This window comes from Orbicella franksi, chromosome 10 (assembly GCF_964199315.1).
Source record: "Orbicella franksi chromosome 10, jaOrbFran1.1, whole genome shotgun sequence".
NCBI classification, from domain to species: Eukaryota; Metazoa; Cnidaria; class Anthozoa; order Scleractinia; family Merulinidae; genus Orbicella; species Orbicella franksi.
The window spans coordinates 11,160,555-11,181,976 of NC_138154.1; the positions used below are offsets into that span (position 1 = coordinate 11,160,555).

Consider the following 21,422-nt stretch of genomic DNA (forward strand, 5'->3'; position numbering starts at 1 on the left):
TACTGTTAAGAGTTCAATAGAGGATATTACATGGCCGCACGGAGATAAGAAATTTCTCTTCGAGTGTTGAAAAATATTTCACGAGTGAGCGCTGCGGACGATTGAAATGTTTTTCAACACGAGTAGATACATTTCGTATTTCCAAGCGACCATGAAATTTTCATTTTTATTAGATACAATTCTCACAATACATAACGACGTTTTTGAAGATTTCCAACCATGAGGTGCTTTATCATATCCAAACTGATTAAGGGTGGGGTAGGTGCTGTCAGCTGAAGCCAAAAGATGACGTTGAAAACACTTACCAAGACCTTCATTCCCAAATTTATACTAGAGACGAATTATCCGATGCCGAATTTACATAAGGAGACATTGGTTTATCCAACTGAGACGCCTTATCAGTCTGACATGGATAAATAGCCTAGGTATAAATCCGGTGTCTGGACGAATTAGGTGGCAAAATTGATCTTGAACTGACTCATCTGTCAGCACGTCTTGCAGACATGCTGAGACGGATCAGTCCAAGACAAATTAATGAAGAGATTGTCTGTAAATTACAAAAAGACCAGAATATTAAGAATGGCTGACTGTTAGGATCGAGAAACGCCGGTCAACGTCCCATTCGACAAATCGCTCATATTTTGCCCAAAGATACTCTTAGGTGACCTAATTCTAAAAATCATATTTAAAGGTTCCAGCGAATTTTTATTTTTCAGAAATTCGCGAAAATTTGAAAGCGCGGTCAAAGTGCGGTTTTTCGTGTAATAAAATGACCGAAATAAGGTGCGAGGACGAAGCGCTGCTAAAGTCTTAAAATAAACTCAATTGACTTCAAACTTCACGCAAATGTGGAACAACCACTCTAATTTATTCCTCGCTTTAAACTAATCTCAGATATGTTGATATAGTGGTTTTCCGAACCATTTTAAAAACAGCTATGAAGCGTGTGAAAAATAACGGCAAAATATAGGTCATGTTTAACAGCATAAAAATGCATCTGGTACCTCACTTTCCGATTATTTTACTTTACAGCCTTAAAATATCATTATTAAAGATATACCATGCCAAGTTTCATGCTCGAACTCGCAGTATTTCCCTCTGTGAAAAAAGAAAATCTATGTCGATGTGTTGGGCGCAAATAACACAATAATTATGCACGAACTAGAGACAAATCAATTTCAATGGCGAAAGTAAAAGGCTATCATTAATTAGAATCCCGTCAATTCACTGCTATCACTAGAAACATAATGTCCACTGCATAAAAACTGTTTTTAGACGTTTTCGAACCATTGCGCGTTAACTTTGTTTAATTTCGTGTCCGCCGTCATGTCTAGTTTGTCATCGCGTGTATTTCCTTAATGTTAACAACACGTGAATGGTTGTCATAACAAACGCAAGAGATTTCCGGGAACCTTAATGTTTTCGATTCACCAAAACGCTTTAAGTTCGTTAAGACACAATAATGTGTCAACTTGGTATGCTTTTTAGCATCAAGGACGTTAAAGGACTGTAACTTAATCGAGTTGAAATATCTTGAAGCAAATCAAAATCGCGCCCTTATTCTAATTTGCTAAACAGCCGATCTCCGCTCAAGTTCAAGAAGTCGAGAGGTTAATCCGGCAATGTATTACCGGTACAACAACAAAATCAAACCGAGGTCATCAAAAGTGTAAGTTTAAAAGTGTAGTGGCAAGTTCCAAATAAATTTCGCCTATATAAATTGGAAACAAGACGTGAAACGGTCTGACCCGAAACAAATAAACAAAATATTAATATGACTAATTTAACCCGAAAATGTTACAGAAAACATACCAAAAAGCCGTCGATTCCCCTCGATACCACTCCGCATTGCCTTAAAGAGCCCAAGCTTTCTGCTGTAAGAATCAGGGGCCTCATGAATCTGTATTTATTATATCGGCAACCATGCTGCGTGGCTGATATTCGAGACTCAGTAAAAGTTGTCACACAACCGTACGAGCAGCCCAGTCACGCTTTCACTGCTCTTGCACAAATGTTCAACATTTCGCAATTTACATAAACCGACTACAAGTTTAAAGTAGTGACAGTAGATTGAAATGCGCTTTTTAAAGCTGTCCTATCGAGAAACAATTATTTCTTGTTTTTGAATGGCTCTTAGCTGTAGCTACAGTCGGGGAGGGGGGGGAGAGGGTATTCCCGGAAATTTCGGATATCTGTATGCCGTGGAAGATTAAGTGGTCTCCAGCTCTTAACGCCAACACTGAAACACTAGATGATTCTCGAAGTATCACAGGGGTCACTAAGCTAAATAATTTTGAGTGTAGCACCGCTGAGTCAATTAACCGTTGGCGCGCATATTGCATTGACCGTGGACAGATGGAAAAACAGTTAAACCGGAAAAGCCTGTTGCACATTGTAATTTAGCGTTGTCCAACACGCAGTCGGTCTGGTTGTAATGTTAATCGTATTTGAGAGAATCTCAAGTTTTCTTTCGACACATACTGGGGTGACATATTACTAGATGGGCGTGACCGGGAGCCACGAGTCAAGTCAGTCAACTCGCCATGCTTAACCGAGAGGAGTGACTGCGACCTTAACATCAGTGCCATTATCAACGGGTGTGACCGAGGAAGCGTCTGCTGAGGTTTCCATAGATAGTAACCATGCACGGTAGGGGTGTATTGATGTCTTCAAGGCCGCTGCATTCGTGTCTTTTATAGGCTGTCTACTTTAGAGAGGCACTTGTCGCTGGAGAAATGTACTCAGTCCCTGGAAAGCTATTCCCTTATGGACTTAGCCAAAATGTGCAAACCTTGCTTGGAGCAGGCGTTGGCGCTTAACTAAAAGCCACAATAGGTCACCAGGAAGCCCTCGTTGTTTTAAAAAAGGTTTCGGCTCTCAGGGCAGTCAGTGACAAGCAGCAATCGTATCTTATGGCAAAATTGCGCGTTGGTCAAACGACAGGCCGAAAGGTTGACGCCGAACTGGTGGCGCGGGAATGCGCAGTGCCCGGGATCCTTATAATTTTCGTCTTTTTCAGGTGCTAGTTTTTCTTTCATCTAAGTGCCGCAATGCGCCAAAGTGATCCTGATGAGATGCATGTTCAGGCATCTAAAGAGGTGAGAAATTTTAGTCAGGCAAAGGAAGTTGTAGAAATACTCCAGCTCCAGCATCCTTTGGTACACGACCAGCGAGACTCCTGTGCCTTGGCGATGGAGGGTGACCTAAAGAACCTGAAACTGTGTATGCTACCGTGCGGGTGCGAAGACATGGGACTAGATAGACCTCTCCCACTAGTGCGCGGAAAGGCTCCAAACTCGGCGCTTTTGAAGTATTTTACTAACAACTGCACTTGGCGGAAGTATTCTTAGGAACTGCCGGTGTTTGGCTTCTTCGGTATTTAGCAAACACCTCTTGCGGGAGCGGGGGGGGGGGGGGAGGAGGGGGGAGGATCGTTAAATTTTTGTAGAAAAGGGGAGGGAGTAGAGGAGGAAGACCCTTAAGAGGAAAAACTAACGGCCGAATCGTCTCAACCTCGTTCCCAGGGTCTCTCATTTCACCACCCCCCTGGAGCGAGCTCAGCATCAGTTCATTAGAATAACACAGAGGCCTGTTAGGGTAAAGCGTAGGGACAATCTGCAGTCCTTCCACTAGTGTCTCACTATCACTCCTCTCGGTTAAGCATGGCGAGTTGACTGACTTGACTCGTGGCTCCCGGTCACGCCCATCTAGTAATATGTCACCCCAGTATGTGTCGAAAGAAAACTTGAGATTCTCTCAAATACGATTAACATTACAACCAGACCGACTGCGTGTTGGACAACGCTAAATTACAATGTGCAACAGGCTTTTCCGGTTTAACTGTTTTTCCACCTGTCCACGGTCAATGCAATATGCGCGCCAACGGTTAATTGACTCAGCGGTGCTACACTCAAAATTATTTAGCTTAGTGACCCCTGTGATACTTCGAGAATCATCTAGTGTTTCAGTGTTGGCGTTAAGAGCTGGAGACCACTTAATCTTCCACGGCATACAGATATCCGAAATTTCCGGGAATACCCTCTCCCCCCCTCCCCGACTGTAGCTACAACTAAGAGCCATTCAAAAACAAGAAATAATTGTTCCTCGATAGGACAGCTTTAAAAAGCGCATTTCAATCTACTGTCACTACTTTAAACTTGTAGTCGGTTTATGTAAATTGCGAAATGTTGAACATTTGTGCAAGAGCAGTGAAAGCGTGACTGGGCTGCTCGTACGGTTGTGTGACAACTTTTACTGAGTCTCGAATATCAGCCACGCAGCATGGTTGCCGATATAATAAATACAGATTCATGAGGCCCCTGATTCTTACAGCAGAAAGCTTGGGCTCTTTAAGGCAATGCGGAGTGGTATCGAGGGGAATCGACGGCTTTTTGGTATGTTTTCTGTAACATTTTCGGGTTAAATTAGTCATATTAATATTTTGTTTATTTGTTTCGGGTCAGACCGTTTCACGTCTTGTTTCCAATTTATATAGGCGAAATTTATTTGGAACTTGCCACTACACTTTTAAACTTACACTTTTGATGACCTCGGTTTGATTTTGTTGTTGTACCGGTAATACATTGCCGGATTAACCTCTCGACTTCTTGAACTTGAGCGGAGATCGGCTGTTTAGCAAATTAGAATAAGGGCGCGATTTTGATTTGCTTCAAGATATTTCAACTCGATTAAGTTACAGTCCTTTAACGTCCTTGATGCTAAAAAGCATACCAAGTTGACACATTATTGTGTCTTAACGAACTTAAAGCGTTTTGGTGAATCGAAAACATTAAGGTTCCCGGAAATCTCTTGCGTTTGTTATGACAACCATTCACGTGTTGTTAACATTAAGGAAATACACGCGATGACAAACTAGACATGACGGCGGACACGAAATTAAACAAAGTTAACGCGCAATGGTTCGAAAACGTCTAAAAACAGTTTTTATGCAGTGGACATTATGTTTCTAGTGATAGCAGTGAATTGACGGGATTCTAATTAATGATAGCCTTTTACTTTCGCCATTGAAATTGATTTGTCTCTAGTTCGTGCATAATTATTGTGTTATTTGCGCCCAACACATCGACATAGATTTTCTTTTTTCACAGAGGGAAATACTGCGAGTTCGAGCATGAAACTTGGCATGGTATATCTTTAATAATGATATTTTAAGGCTGTAAAGTAAAATAATCGGAAAGTGAGGTACCAGATGCATTTTTATGCTGTTAAACATGACCTATATTTTGCCGTTATTTTTCACACGCTTCATAGCTGTTTTTAAAATGGTTCGGAAAACCACTATATCAACATATCTGAGATTAGTTTAAAGCGAGGAATAAATTAGAGTGGTTGTTCCACATTTGCGTGAAGTTTGAAGTCAATTGAGTTTATTTTAAGACTTTAGCAGCGCTTCGTCCTCGCACCTTATTTCGGTCATTTTATTACACGAAAAACCGCACTTTGACCGCGCTTTCAAATTTTCGCGAATTTCTGAAAAATAAAAATTCGCTGGAACCTTTAAATATGATTTTTAGAATTAGGTCACCTAAGGGTATCTTTGGGCAAAATATGAGCGATTTGTCGAATGGGACGTTGACCGGCGTTTCTCGATCCTAACAGTCAGCCATTCTTAATAGTGATCCCTGTTTACATAGCCGAGGATCCTGCTAATTAAAAAAAAGCAATTTTCATTTTTTTCGAGAAAACATCTCTATGTAAAGAAAGGTTAATGATATTTACAAATCAGATGCACAATGAGGTGAAATGAATTTTTAATCACATCCATTGGGATCTTATCATATCCTGGGGCTTTACTCGTTGACAAATTCCTGCAGATAACTTCCAATTATTTTGAATTCATTCAGGTGTGTTGTTGTTATCCCCAAGGAATCAACAACAAGAAGAGTTTATCACAGGTATGGCTTTTGCCAAGTTAGGACCGATGCTAGAAAAATAATTACGGATTATTAGTCTCAGACAAATAAATCGTCCCTAGTGTAGATTTGGCCACTACTCTGGATACACAAATTAACAAATCAAATATTTTTTATCGTTATTATACAATGTTGGCTTGTAAGGAAAATATTAACCAAACTTTTTTAAGTCGTAAGTGGAACCAAGGAGTAGAGATTAGAGAGATTGTGGGAAGGCAGAAGAGAAGGAAAGTGGGAAAAAAGGAAACAGAAGGAAGTTAAACAGAGAGCTTACAAGACAGTCAGGCAGGGGGGGGGGGGAAGGGACACCAAAGGATGTTAAACAGGTAGCTTACCAGACAGGCAGGCAGGCAGAACAGAAGAAGGGTGGGAGGAAAGGAAACTGAAGGCACGGTGGGGGGTGGGAGAGGGGGGGGGAATCCCTTAATATAGGTATGTGCGGCCCCAAAGGGCTAGGTTTTCAGCATTTTTGTCAGAAATAGGGTATCAATTTCGGCCAACTTGGTCATAAATAGGGTATGGTTTATGCATTCTAGTCTTGAACTGGGTATGCTTTTAAAAAGATTATAAGCTACTTTCTCAGCAGTATCGATAAGACCATCAACAAAAGCCCTTCACAAATTATATTTACAACAATTTAACATTGGTCTAAACTAGGGAACTAATTATAAGGCAGGTCTGAACAGGGTATCGATTTTAGGGCCAGGTGATAAAAAGGCTATCAAGTTTTTCGTCAGGTCATAAATATGGTAGGAAATATCACAGATTTCGGTCATAAACAGGGCCGTTACGTTAGGGTTTTGGGAAAGCGGGCCGCACACCCCTACCCAATTTCTCTGGCAGTACCCACTCCGGGACTTGTCATGTATTTGGTTTATTGCAATCGAAGCACATGGAACAGAATGCGCATAAGTGCGCATGCTCATAATGTCAACCGCTGGCTCAATACACTACAACTCCTCCCCCTTAAGCCAGTCTCATACCCCAAAAGTTCAACACAACATGCTATTCTTAAAAATAAAGTCAGAGCCCTAGAAATTGGCAGTTCAATGTTCAAAGGTCCAGTCGGGCTGGGGGCTTCCTCTCTCTGGTAGGATATCTTCTAACAGGAACATGTTCAATCTGGCTCGGCGGGCTGCTAACTGAAGGTTTAGTCGCTGGATTGGATGGCTGGAAGCCCGTTTCCCGTGGGACGGCTTCTGTCTGCTCAGGCGGCTCAGCTACCTGGTCACCATGGTACTCGACTGGGGGCGGGAACAGCAACGGCTGGATAACTGGTGTGCGGTTGTCTGCAACAGGAACATTGGAATCTTTGATTTGGTCTGTGTGTCGACGCCAAACTAGGTTAGGCCCAATCTCCACTTCATAAGACAGGGGTCCTAGTTGTGCACGCACAGTACCTGGTACCCACTTTGATTTTCCATTGTAATTTCGTGCTATTACTCTCTGGCCAATGGTAAAATGCCGCGTTACAGAACCACCCTTGGCGACAGACTGGTCTATCTGACGGTTGTTTATCTGGACGCTGAGATCTGGTTTCAAAAGGTCCAGTCGAGTGCGTAATCTTCTTCCCAAGAACAACCGGGATGGTGGCTCTCCAGTGGTTGAGTGGGGAGTGTTCCGATAGGCCAGCAAAAATCTTGCCAACTTAAGATTCAAGGATTTCATTTCAGTTTCACTCTTCATCGCACTTTTGAAGCTCCCCACACAGCGTTCCGCCAGCCCGTTGGTGGCAGGGTGGTAAGGTGTTGACTTGATGTGTTTGATTCCGTTTCTCTTAAGGAATTGCTGAAACTCTTCTGATGTGAATTGCGACCCGTTATCGCTTACCAACTTGGCTGGTATTCCATATCTGGCAAATAACTTCTGAAGGACTTCAATGGTCTTCTGTGAGGTTGTACTAGTCATTCTCTCTATCTCTAGCCATCTTGAATGTGCATCCACTACCACCAAGAACATGCTGTTGAGGAACGGACCGGCAAAATCAATGTGAATTCGTTGCCAGGGGAACGAAGGCCACTCCCATGCGTGTACCGGTACTGTACCGGGCTCTCTCTGTGTTAGTTGGCAACCTGAGCAGGACTTAATCGTCAGTTCAATTCCCTTGTCGATTCCAGGCCACCAGATGTAACTTCGGGCGAGGGCCTTCATCTTCACGACCCCCATATGATACTGATGCAGTTCTTCGAGAACTTGAGGGCGCAACTTTGGAGGTACTACGACTCTTATTCCCCACATCAGACAGCCTGATTGTGATGTGATCTCATCTTTGCGAACAAAATAGGGGTTGAGTGCAGGAGCAGTGTTGTGTGGCCAACCTTTACTGGTCATCCCATACACTTGAGCCAAAACAGGATCTCTCTGTGTTTCTCGCCTAACGTTATCCACTGTGACTGGCAGTGGATCAAACTGCATCAAATTAAATACACCCACAGGGTCGACAACTTCTTCATCTCTGGATTCCTTTAAGAGTGGAAGGTGGGAAAGACCATCGGCATTACTGTGAACTTTAGTGTTCTTGTATTCAATGGTGTAATCATAGCCCGCCAGGAACAAGGCATAACGTTGCAGTCGAGCTGCAGTGACCACAGGGATGCTTTTCCGCGGATGAAAGATTGACGTTAGGGGCTGATGATCTGTGTACAATGTGAAAGAGCGGCCGAACAAATACATATGGAACTTCTTTACCCCCCAGATTATTGACAGGGCTTCTTTGTCAATCTGTGCATACCTTTGCTCAGTTTTGGTGAGTGTCCTTGAAGCAAAAGCTATGGGGTCGCTCGGTACCGTCGTGCATCACGTGAGACAGCACCGCTCCAATGCCGACAGGGGATGCATCACAAGCAAGCCTTAGTGGTAGGCTGGGATCATAATGCGTTAAAACTTGCTCTGACGTGATCATTTCTTTCACTTTGCGAAATGCTATCTCGCACTGTTCTGTCCATTTCCACTGATGATTCTTCTCCAAAAGTTGTGTCAGGGGATGCACTACTGTCGATAGGTTAGGCAGGAACCTGTAATAGTAATTGATTAGCCCGAGAAAAGATCTCACTTCAACTATATCGTTTGGACGTGGCGCATTCAACACTGCTTCTACCTTCTCTGCTGACTTGTGTAGGCCATCTTTGTCGATGTCATGTCCAGAATAAGTTGTCTTCTCCTTGAAAAACTCACATTTTGCCTTGTTTGCTCTCAACCCATGAAGCTGAAGCCGTCGTAGAACTTCTTCTAAGTTAGCCAGGTGTTCTGCATCATCCTTGCCAGTAATGATCATATCATCAAGGATACAGCTTGTGCCAGATGTTCCTTCCAGCACTTGATCAATGGTGCGCTGCCAGATTGCAGGTGCTGATGTGATGCCAAACACCAGTCTGTTGTACTGAAACAGACCCATGTGTGTGTTGATGGTGAGGTATTTCTTGGAACCTTCCTCCATCTCTAGTTGGTGGTATGCCTGACGAAGGTCAATCTTTGAGATTTTCTGCCCACCACTAAGCTTTGCAAAGATATCTTCAATGCGGGGTAAAGGATACTGCTCAGCTTGTAGTTCTGGGTTCATTGTGCCTTTGTAATCACCACAAATTCTGACAGACCCATCTTTCTTTGGGACAGGTACAATGGGCGTTGCCCAGTCGCTCCACTCAACTTTCGTGAGAATACCTTCATTCTGAAGTCTTCTCAGTTCTTCTTCAACCTTGGGCCTCAAGGCGTAAGGTACGGCACGAGCTTTGCAGAAATGAGCTTGGCTATCTTCTTTGAGGGTTAGCCTTGCCTTAGCTGATTTGAATGTTCCAAGTTTATCTTCAAAAACATCAGAGTATTTGTCTAGCATGGTCTGCAGACGCTCGTTAGCAATTGGTGGGGTTTGTGAAGCTCTCAGAGATTTAATAGCATACCAATCCAGCCGTATCTTGTAGAGCCAATCCCTTCCCATCAACACCGGGCCCATATTCTTAACCACATACAGATCCAACAGTAAGGGTTGCTGACCTTTGTACTCAACATTTGCCTTAAGCACTCCCAGTAGAACAATGCTTTCCCCCATGTAGGTTTTCATCATTAGTTCCGTTTTATGCAAGGGTTTGTCGTTAAATTTCTCCTTGTACAAATCATATGGAATGATCGACACAGCCGAGCCTGTGTCCAGTTCCATTTTCAACGGTTTCCCTTCTACTTTCAGATCTACCCAGATAACATTACTGCTCGGTTTCCTCACATTGTGTATCTTCATGCTTCCTAACACATCTTCAAATTCATCACTTTCACTGTACTGAACAGTATGGACTTGAGTGTTTTGTGGTGTTTTGGGTGGTTGCTTCGGCTTACCTTGTCGTCTCGAGTTACAAACTCTGGAAATATGGCCCACCTTCCCACAATGATAAAATGTCTGGTCCTTGAATCTGCAATTGTGTGATGCGTGCGAGTCTCCTCCGCATCGATAGCAACCTTTAGGCGTGAGGTTCGGTGGCGGCGGCGGCGGCAGCGGTGGCGGTGGCGGTGGTTTACTGTTATCTGAGATCTTGTCAACTCGAGGTTCTGCGTACAGCTCACTGTGCAATTCCGAAGCATCACGAACGGCAGTTTCCATCGCTACGGCTATCTCCAAAGCCTTGGAATATTTCAGTTTTGCTTCTGAAAGCAAACGCCTTTGTATCTGCATATTTTGAAGGCCACATACCAATTTATCCCGTAAAGCTTCGTTAAGGTTCGCGCCAAAATTGCAGTGAGTCGCTAGTTTCTTCAGTTCTGCTACGTAGGCCAACACGGTTTCTCCTCGCTGATTTCGTTTGTAAAAACGAAAGCGTTCTGCTATTTCCAATGGTTTAGGACTTAAGTGTTGCTGAAGGGTCGTGACGATCTCTTGGAAGCTCTTCGTGGCTGGTTTATCCGGTGAAAGAAGGTCCCTCAACAATGTGCACGTTTTGCTGCCGATCAAGCTTAACAAGATTGGCACTTGGTGGTCCGCATCGATGTTGTTTGCTAAGAAAAACTGTTCTACACGTTCCGCATAAGTTTCCCATTTCTCTTGTGTCTCATCAAAACTCTCTATCTTCCCGATAGCAGTCATATTTTCGACGTTTTCCTACGACTTCATCCTCGTCGCCACTGTCATGTATTTGGTTTATTGCAATCGAAGCACATGGAACAGAATGCGCATAAGTGCGCATGCTCATAATGTCAACCGCTGGCTCAATACACTACAGGACTGAAGGGTGCTAACCAGGGAGTTTGCCAAACAGGCAGGCAGGCGCACGAGAAGGAAGGTGGAAAAGTAAGAAGCTGACCACTCAGTAACAATGAAAAGCCGTCGGTTGAAATCATTTCTAGTACCATTATATAAAAAATGTAATATATATTACAATTATTAAACTGTAGCTTCATTATCAGTGTTCCTATATAGGCAGTGTAATTTCAAAAGCTAATACACACCTCCCACTCTACTGTAACATTCCTCAGAGCAGTATTACCAGGGAAGATCGCTGACCGATCTCTTATCACCTTCGATGGAGTATCTGGTTCTAAAATTTAAATTGCAAAACAATTACATAAATATTAACAATAAATCAAATTAACTACATTGTAATTGCAGTTTCTATGTTTTAACTGTACTATTTAAAAAGTATTTACAATGTAAATGGTCATTTTCTTGCTCAAAAAGAAAATCTTGTGAACCTTCTTGTATCAGCACATGACTGTATTTTAAAGGTCGGTTGCTGAATTATTGGACCATGCAAAATGTATATGACAAGTTAACTAGCAATATTAATAACTTTGTGCTAGTGCAAGAGGTTTTATACATGTACACACATGTACAATGCAAGCCAAGCAAGCGGTTCAGAATTCGGAGTTAGTAAAGTGGTATTAAATATGCTTTCTAAAGCAAAACACCTTTGTCTGAAAGGGGTCTACTTACATTTACAAGAGTTTAAACTGCACATACAAAAAATAAACTATTTTGATCTAACATGCTTGTACAGCTGTATTAGCACAGAAGACATACCCCCAGCTGGTGTTTTCACAATGCGTGGTCCTTGCACTTCACTTGGAGCACTCTTCTTTCCTTCTTCATTAACAAATCTGACTATTATGTAGACGTAATACTCCATAAATGCCTTCAATCGCTTGAGCAAGGTAACCTCTGTCGAGCTGTTTTTAATAGATATAACCTTGGTCTACAAGGGAAAAGAACAGAAGAAGAACAGAAATATTTATGGAAATATCTTATTGTGTAGCAATGAAAAAGCCAATTAGACGCAAGGAAACCAAATAAAATTATTTGCAAACAGCAACTGTAATTATTTTGCGGTTGAGAGGTTTGCTCGAATTTCCTGAACTTTTTTGTGATTGGTCAGTACACGACATGTCAGAATCAAACTAAAGTTTTCACGGTTTTTTGAGTCACGCTGTAAATTTTTCAGAAAGGTTGCTCAGAAGACTTAGGGTGAGCTTCAGCCACCTTCAATAAACAATGCACCAAGGATGACAGTTGGCAGACTTTCAGTGCCTTTCTACTAACTTCGGTAAATTATCTTCTGAGCATCTTGTGAAAACAATTTGCGCCGGTGAATATTATACACCTTTTGCCAGGGTATTACCCCCTTAATTTGCACTGTCCCTTGTTACACTTCTTGCTCTTGAGCTAACACTTTCAAGAACTGCACTGATGTTAGCGAATCAGTATCAACGGAATAATTTTTCTATGAGTATTTAACTATTACTGTGAAACTCAGGAAACCGTGAACAGTCCAGAAATAGCATATTAAACAAGACGAGTCTGAGGATTGTTAACGTCATTGAAGACCAAGTTTTACTATTACAAATTTGCAGAAAGGTTTTTACAATAATTCAGCTCTTAAACTTCAGGGTCATAGTTATGTAGCTAGATCAAAACGAGTCAACAGCTATAATATATAGATTTAGGCCAGCCTAAAAGCGGAGCTCCTCAGTTGTTTTTCGGAATGTTGTTTCTAATGAAAATAATCCAACATGTATGAGGTAAATTGCGAATGATTTAATAGTTTCAGCCGGAACTAGTATTACATCAGCAGATCAAGGTGTAAGATGGTGTGATTATGAAATATAGAGCCATGATTTCAAGGATTTCTTGGAAGCCACCAAAAATCTTGATCACAGAACAGAACTGTCCTCTCTGCTTTTTGGTGGCATTTCTTGTTCTTTCCTACCTTATTCAGAAAGACAAGGCATTGTTATTAATCATTATATTCTTCCTTAGTTAACATGGGGACTCCCACACAAAAGAAGTTTACACATTTTTTTGTTGTGGGGACTGATTGAAATGCAGTGGTTACAATATACTCAGTCCCTGAATCTCTACCAAATGAAATCTCACAAAAATACCAAAACAGTATACATAGGTGAAAAGTTGGAAAGTTTTGTTTTCTAACTTGTCCCCAAAGATACATTTAGCCATCTTCACTATTGTATGGAGTCTCCTCCTGCTGGAAGGGTTTGCAATAAGCAAAATCACCCTCGCATGAATGGTACTTACGATATTTTTTTTTGCTGATCATGAATACTTGCATAGGCTTCTAATTATAATTTTATTATTCAATTTCAATGTGATTTGTTCTTTTTCTCGACTGGCATTGTGGACTACAAGAGCTGTTATTGGGTTCCATTAATTAATTTTGCTATGATTAAATTATACCAAGAATTATCAGTAAGCTAAGAGGAAGTTATTATGTACATGTATTTTGTCTGCACTACACAACCAAATGCACTCCAAGGTTATCAGGCATAGGTACATTTGTCAGAAGAGCCCAGCATTTCCAAGATATGTTTTGATTGACACATCAATTAAGATAATTTACAGCAAAATGGCTAAAAAATACATCAATATCCTACATGCACCAAGCCAGACATGGGGTTATAAGGCAATCATTTAAACAACAGATTGAAATAATTTATAAATTAGAGAACACTATTTTTACAACAGAATGGAACAAATTAACCTTATCGGACATTGCGAATGGCAAGGCTGTCTGTAGAATGTCACAAATTTCTCAACCCTTTCTTTCTATAAAAATGCTAATCCTGCAACTTTGCTTAAGACCCAGTTCTCCATTTCGTGTTGGCAAAATATCAATTTATGCCATATCCAATGCAGATCATCACAAAATTGATTTAAAAGCTCAGTAAATATCATTTTAAAGCCAAAAAGCCAATTATTTCAACCATGAGTAAATTATCTCTAAGAAAAACTGATTAATTTAAAAGGAACTTAAAAATAATTAGTTAATATGTGTTTCTTAATACTGTAATGCAGTGTATCTGTCACAATGTTGCAGCTATGATATTACTACAAACAGGATGGGTTGCAGAACTGAACCTCCAAGTCAGTTTATTCAATGAACTTGGTGCAGAATCTATAATCCCATCAAGTTGTCTGTAAATACAGAGAAACCAAACAAAGCATTACAATCATAAGTAATGAATTACTGAACTCTTTTACATGTATGAACAGTGTATGTTCCATTAATATTGGGGATCTCTCAGAAGCTGCATCCATGATAAATTAATTTGCTCCCAGATGCATTTGTTTATAGAACTTTTCACAAATTAATATCTCTGTCATAACAGTGATGTCTGTGTTCTACAACAATTAGTACACAAGAAAAATACACTCAGTAAGATATTGTTTACAATAAAAATCCTTGCCTATAAGCAATCATTAAGGACCTTAAATTTATATTTCCTCAGAAATATCTCACCAGGACATGGTTGCTTTGAAAATCTTTGATGTTTTAATACAGGCTCCCCATCTGTAAACTGTTCATATATTGACTGTCAGGAACAGGCATGTAATTCCTTTCTTTGATATACAGTGTACTTCATTGTTAGTTGTTTACTGAGTGTTAGTAGTGAATCAAATGCTAGGGGTCGGTACTCCAACTTTCACTGTGGCAGGCTCTGCCCTGAAATACAAAGCAAACTTACATAACTGTTATGAACTTCGCCACTTGCTTTCAAGAGCAAATGCAATTTGCTTCAAACAAGAAGCTGGAACATTGAGGGTTACAACAATGTGCACAGTCCCAATCACAGGGTCATCCAGGCTGTTTGGTTGTACATATAACTGCACAACTGTATATGAGTTCAGCTTCCAGAAGAAAATCAGAGTTTGTCAGGATAAATACTGATGTTCTTGCTTACTCAATGAATGAATGTGCAGTTCCAGAAGATATTCACACCCAACACCCATTCATGGCCAGTCTTTAGAAATTCCAAATTAAAGTATCAGGAATCAAGAGCTCTAATAGAGAAAAAACCTCCATGTGGGGTATGAATCTTTTCTTGAAGAAAACAATGTCTGAGAAATCATTAATTACAAAATAATGTTTAAGAAACATCTTACCTTTCAGAGAATTTTTAATCTACACTGTCTGGCCAGTTCATATATTTGACAAGTTGACACTGGGCGTGTTTTTAAATTTGTGCCCTTCAACTTCACATTACTATGTAGTAGCACTGGTCAACTAAAAACAGCATGTCTAATAAATAAATGTGAGCAAAAATTATTTTGTTGTTATTTATTTTCTTGGCTTTACTTCAGCCACAGACTTTAATTGCTAAAAAAATTATTGACTAGTTCTGAACAACCCTTAGCTATATATCTGGCCCGGTTGTTCAAAAGCTGCATAAAGCTATCCATTGGGTACATCACTATCCAGTCAGGGTTACTGATTTTTTGGGTGGATAGAGTTACTCATAGCCTGCGAGCAGGCTCTAGTATCTGTCTCTAGTGTCTGAGCAGGCTAAATAGGTGTCTAGTGTTTTTCTGCATTGGCATGTCACCAAGAGCCTTCATGCGGCTTTGCCACTCACGCCCCCAGCCCAAACATAACAGCCTGCTCATAGGCTAAGTTACACATCTTTTGTTCAAGCTGGCCCTGGTGAGAGCCTGCTTCTTGTCTAGATCAAATTGCTCTGAGAAGACTGGTGAGCAGCACATTAACAACAAGCTATTATAGGCTATTGCAGTGAGTTTCTGGCAGTCTTTTAGCATCTTTTAACAACATGTGGTCTGATCTGTTAGCAAGTGAGAAGCAGACGGAAGTAAGTGTGCAACATTTTTACAAATTGTTTTAATATGATGGCCGCCAAGAATATGAAATGCTGATTTGTCACAGTATCAGTGTGGAAATTGTGTTAATCTGGAATTGGTCTCGCATCTGTTGGAAAAATCAAATTTCATATTTAGACCAGATGGGTTAGCCCTTGGACTTCGAAAGTGGGGGGCGTGACCATCAATGTACAGGGGGCTGCCACTGATGGATATCCTGTTCTCTATGACATTTTCTATCTTGTTCAGTATCTACTAGACATAAAGGATAAACTTATACTCCCGGTAAATTGAAGATCACTTATTACACAAAATGGCAATTACCAGCAAGCTTATTTTAGACACTCTCGAGGTGCTTGGAATAAAATTAAGACGCACTTTACTGAGATTCTCATAATCATAGCCCTCACTAAAAATAACGGTTGCACGATTTCAACTGACGGGGAATTTTTGTTTCAAAAATGGTTAAGTTTGAGGTTCTTTTCACTTGGCAGCTTACTTTTTACAGTCGAAAAGCTAAGCGAAACAATTTTCGTGTATTTGAAGAACTTATTTTCTTTGATTTGCGGATTCCGGTTCCAGTTTCTGGATTCCGGTTTTTGGTTCCAGATTCCGGATTCCAGTTTCTGGGTTTTAGGGTTGCCCCGTCTTTAACAGAGTGTTTGCTTCACATTCAGTTTACACATGGCTGTTATCCAGCGTAGGCAAACTTATAAGTTTTCCTTCAAAAATATATTGCAACAACTATTGCATCTTTCATTACCTATTCTTGTGATGAAATGACACAAAATCCAAGAACAAGAAGTCATAAGCATAAAACTAACTTACATGATAGTGTTTACAGTTCCTCTCACTGTCTGCATATGCCGTCCATAAACTGGTGCTGCCTGGACAATGTACTCATTATTTTTCTGATCACACCTTTTAAAACGTTATATATTTTGTCCTGAAAAAGCAATACATGAAATGTTATGCCTTTGGCACTCACCAAATACCTTTACATGATGTATAATGTACACCATATCAACATTCACAATTCTTTTTACTCTCATTGTAACTCTTTTGTGTCATTTTCCCTCACTTGAAGACAGGACTTCCACATTAGGTGATAATTTGCCTCTGGAATCTCTATGAATTCACAGGGAGTGATAATAATTAAATCGTGACTAATTTTAGCAAAGGAGGCGTTCAAATGTCAGATTTTAATGCTAAGTTTATACAGTAACTTTACATTACTCTTCGTATATATATATAACCTCTCAATTATTGCACCTATAAACAGAAGGTGTGCTGGGGGAAGAAATGTTCTAAACTCTCTGAACTTTTCTCCCTTCCCTGTAATAGGATGACCATTATGAACTACGGTTTGTAACCAACACCAACATCAGGTTATGTATACACGTGTATATTTTGTTGTCGTCTGTAATCATAAAAAAATAAAAATTTAAAATCCTCCATAAAGTTCAAACTCAATAACACTGCTACATGTAGCGCTGTTGCTGGAATTCAATTTAAGTGAAACTGTTGCAACAGCTCTGTCAAAATTGTTTCTAGCAGTTAAGGCAGAATAACAGAACATACATGTAGCACACAGCAAAGGCTAGAGATACACACATGTTAGTTATCAGTTAGGATTTGGTGAGCTTCTGTGCTGTAGGTATGGTGGAAAATAATAGATTATCAGAAATGAAGGTTCCTGAGACATTTTGACAGCACTGAGAGGAATCAATCTATAAATTCACAAAAGAAATTCTTGCCCTGTCCAGTTCTCTGTAATAAAAATATAATTTACATACAAGTCATTTATTATATATGGTTTGTGTTTAAAGCTGATATAATGCACACTCTGATTGGCCAATTCCAGTGCATTATTGATACATTTACATGGTATACCTCAGTAAAATCATAAAACATTGCGTGTGACTAAAATAAAAAATATAAAAAATGAAAAATAAAAAGAAATGCCTAATTCATAACAATTTAAAATACTCAACACTAAAACGAATGTAATTCTTTACTTGAAAATTATTCTCCCGTAATGCCCATGGGCCAATTACAGGCATGCTAAAAAGTCCTAACACAAAGTAAAAGGAAATTAAGAAAACTATTGCTTTTTTCCGGAAAATTGTAGCGACTGAAGACAATGATGGAACATTCTGAGAGTGCATTCTATCAACCTGATGAGATAAAATTTAAGGAGAATAGAGAATTCACAAAGTTATATCACAATCGAATTGGTACAGGACAGGAGAAAGGAAACTGTACAGCCAGGAAGAAACTGAAACTTTCTTCGACGAGCAAAAAAGTATGCATGCACAACAAAGAAAACAGTCAGTGACATTCATTTAATAAGTTAGTTAATAAAAAATTAGTGTGAAGAAGAGAGCAGAGAGAGAGAGAGAGTGGAGATAGGAGATCAATGTTCTCTCCAACTAAATTGTGTATATATGTATGTAAAAGTTCTTCTTATTACCGAGAAATGGTCAGGGCAAGAACTTCTATTACACTGTTCAATTTACCGAGTTAATTAGTACAATCTCACTTTTTAGGAACATTTCCATATTAAGTGTAAATACCGCATTGGGGAATAACCTCTTATTAAGAAAATAGGGTCCATGTACCCCCAACCAAAAGCAATGGCACAAATAAAATGAAATAGCCAATCAAAATCAAAGCAGAGCTTTATTTGCAGACAGGATTTCCATGCATAATCGTCTACTCGACATTTTGGACCATATAAGCATTTCACCAAACCGAACTAATTGGACAGACAACAAAATAAAACGAGGAAATCTACATTATAAACACAAGATGCATATCACTACATCTGAGCTCGAGTATCAACAGCAAATCCCTTCTCAATGAAAGGTGACCGAATAAAAGAGAGGATAAAGAAAATTCGTTTAAGCTTGCGGTGTTAAAGTTTAAAAATTATTCACGCTTAAATTCGAATATTACTGAGAGTCTGTATTTTTGCCGACGGCTTAATTTAGCTTTGCAGTCATTTTATTGGCAGTAGCTTTACCAGTCTTCAACCAAATTAAACTCGGAATTCACAAAAGCATTTCGCCAAACCGAATAAATTGAACTAACAAAACGAGGAACTCTCCATACTTTGTAATCACAATATGCAAATATTCACATAGGAACAAAATTAAATTTAGCAAATCCTGTTCGCTTCGGCTTAAAATGGTTTGTAGACCTTCCTTGGTTTTCAACAAGAGAAGAAGAAATTTTAGCAGTCTACGAAGCGGCAGTGCTAACTAACTCAGAGAAAACTTCAAAACTCGCCCGGCCGTGTTTACAAGTACGGTTTTGGTTAAGCTTATTTTTAGACGTGAGGTTATAAGCTTAAGTTGACGACGAAAATCGACAGAAAACTTAATTTGTTTACAACTTACAGCAACCTCCAAAGCGACCCACGTGTTATTGTTTAGAGACGAGCGAAATTAAAACGATGCAATTTTTAAAATCTCTTACAGCATGGCTTCAAATAAGGAAGACTTTTAATGGATTCCAATTGAAAATAAGCTTATATCGCCGAGGCAACTTGTTAATTTTCATAGCAAACGCAACAACAAAAGTCACTTACCGCAAGTTGGCAATTCAGTTCGGCCAGTGTAAATCTTCCGGGCAGAAACTTGCAGCAAAAGTTGTGAAGACTGAACTGAAGTTATATTTTCGATAAATCAACGAACCAACCACTTCTTTCCGCTACTTTTACTGTTTTGTAATTTCCCTAAAACACTCGGGCACGTTTGATTTCTCTTGTTCATCACCTGACCAAATCAGGTGACTTTTGAATTTTCTTGCACGGCTGCACAGCATCACGTTCGCGCGAATTTTGAACTTGGCCATGGGGAGTTCTGCAGTCTTCTGAATCAATTTGTCGGGTACTTTCGCCTCCTTTCTATAGCCCTCGTTAGCTTTGGTTCACGACATTGTTCGGTATTATTTCACCTCCTTTCTCTAACCCTTGACTAACTATAATTCACGGCATTGTTCAGTACTGTCTCGCCTCCTTCCCCAGCGCTGGCCAGCTCAGTCTTTTTCGCAATCTTCTTCGCTACTTCTTTGCCTGTTAATTCTTGCTTTCTGTTTTTTGCTTCAGTGCAACCCTGTCTTAAAAATATTAGATCAACCTCCGCTATCGTTTTTCTTTAAAAATCCCGCCAAGAAAAATGGCATTCTCCCGCTACAAACCGAGGGTGCATGTCTCTGTCAACCTATTAGCTGGAGTATGGCCGCCATCTTGCGCGACTCCGTCGTCGTCGTCGTCGCCGTCGTGCGTACGCGCCCACGAGCAATACCGCTAGCCATGATACCATGAGAAAATCAATTCATGGGTTTCCTTTTCTTCCCTATATGGGTATGGGGCTCCGCTTGGCGGCCCTTCGGGCCGCCGGAGCTCCGCTATCAAGGCTAATAAGGCATGTATACAGAAGCAATGACAATACACGATGTAATTGTTGTGATTGGCATTTCTCCATGATTACGTGATGTATTCGCTCTTTACTCAATAAATTAGTGTATGTTTGGATTCACTCGTGGCTGGTCATTGCATTTGGCGACGAGGCATTTCATTCTAGATTCGTACAGGAATGGCGACCTACGGAAAAATATGCGAATTCAAAGAATCAGAAGAATCATGGACCCAGTATGTGGTGCGGTTGGAACAGTATTTCCTAGCGAAAAAGGTGGAAGGTGTGGCGAAATGTCGAGCAATTCTACTCAGTGTTTGCGGGAGTAAAATGTACGCACTTGCGAGGGATTTACTTCAACCAGCGAAGCCAGTGGAAACAACTTTTAAGAAGATTGTCGACACACTTGAGAAGCACTTTTCACCGGAGCCAAGTGAGATAGTGGAGCGTTATAAATTTCATAGCGGAAATCGAAACGAAGACGAAGGAGTTGCGGCATACGTGGCAGAATTGCGTAAGCTAACCGAACATTGTAATTTTGGCGACACGTTACCAGAAATGCTACGAGATCGGTTGGTCTTTGGTATAAATAATTAAAAAAATCCAGCGGCAATTACTGGCGGAACGAGAGTTGACACTCAAGAAGGCCGAGGAGATTGCGTTGGGAGAAGAGTTAGCAGCGAAGCATGTGGCTGATATTCAGTCCAACACGACCCCCAGCAGCGTTAATCAGGTCGACGCTCGAGACATGAACGGAACTAAAGATAGTCGTCCAGATTCAGAGTGTTACCGTTATGGGAGAAACATGAAGCTTCAGCCTGTCGATTTAGAGACGCTCAGTGTTTTAAATGCGGACGACGAGGGTACATAGCCAAAGAGTGTCGTGGCGAGAAAAGGCAGAAGAAAAAGACGGGCAAAGGAACCGATTCCAGAACGCGGGAAGGTAAACATACCGGTTCACGAGACAGCAAGCCAGCAAAGGGG

At 40.5% G+C, this 21,422-nt stretch overlaps 1 protein-coding gene across 4 annotated transcripts in view; it reads right to left on the reverse strand.

The window, feature by feature from the left end:
- The window catches only part of LOC145500475 (uncharacterized), a 39,188-nt gene that overhangs the window by 10,258 nt on the left and 7,508 nt on the right, over nucleotides 1–21,422 (reverse strand). For all 4 annotated transcript variants that reach the window (XM_081480002.1, XM_081480004.1, XM_081480003.1 and 1 more), the window contains exons 4-5: nucleotides 11,935–12,106; nucleotides 11,364–11,452 (exon numbers count right to left, since the gene is read on the reverse strand). In XM_081480002.1, the coding sequence (XP_081336128.1) occupies nucleotides 11,364–11,452; nucleotides 11,935–12,106 (261 nt within the window). The remainder of the gene's footprint in view (nucleotides 1–11,363; nucleotides 11,453–11,934; nucleotides 12,107–21,422) is intronic.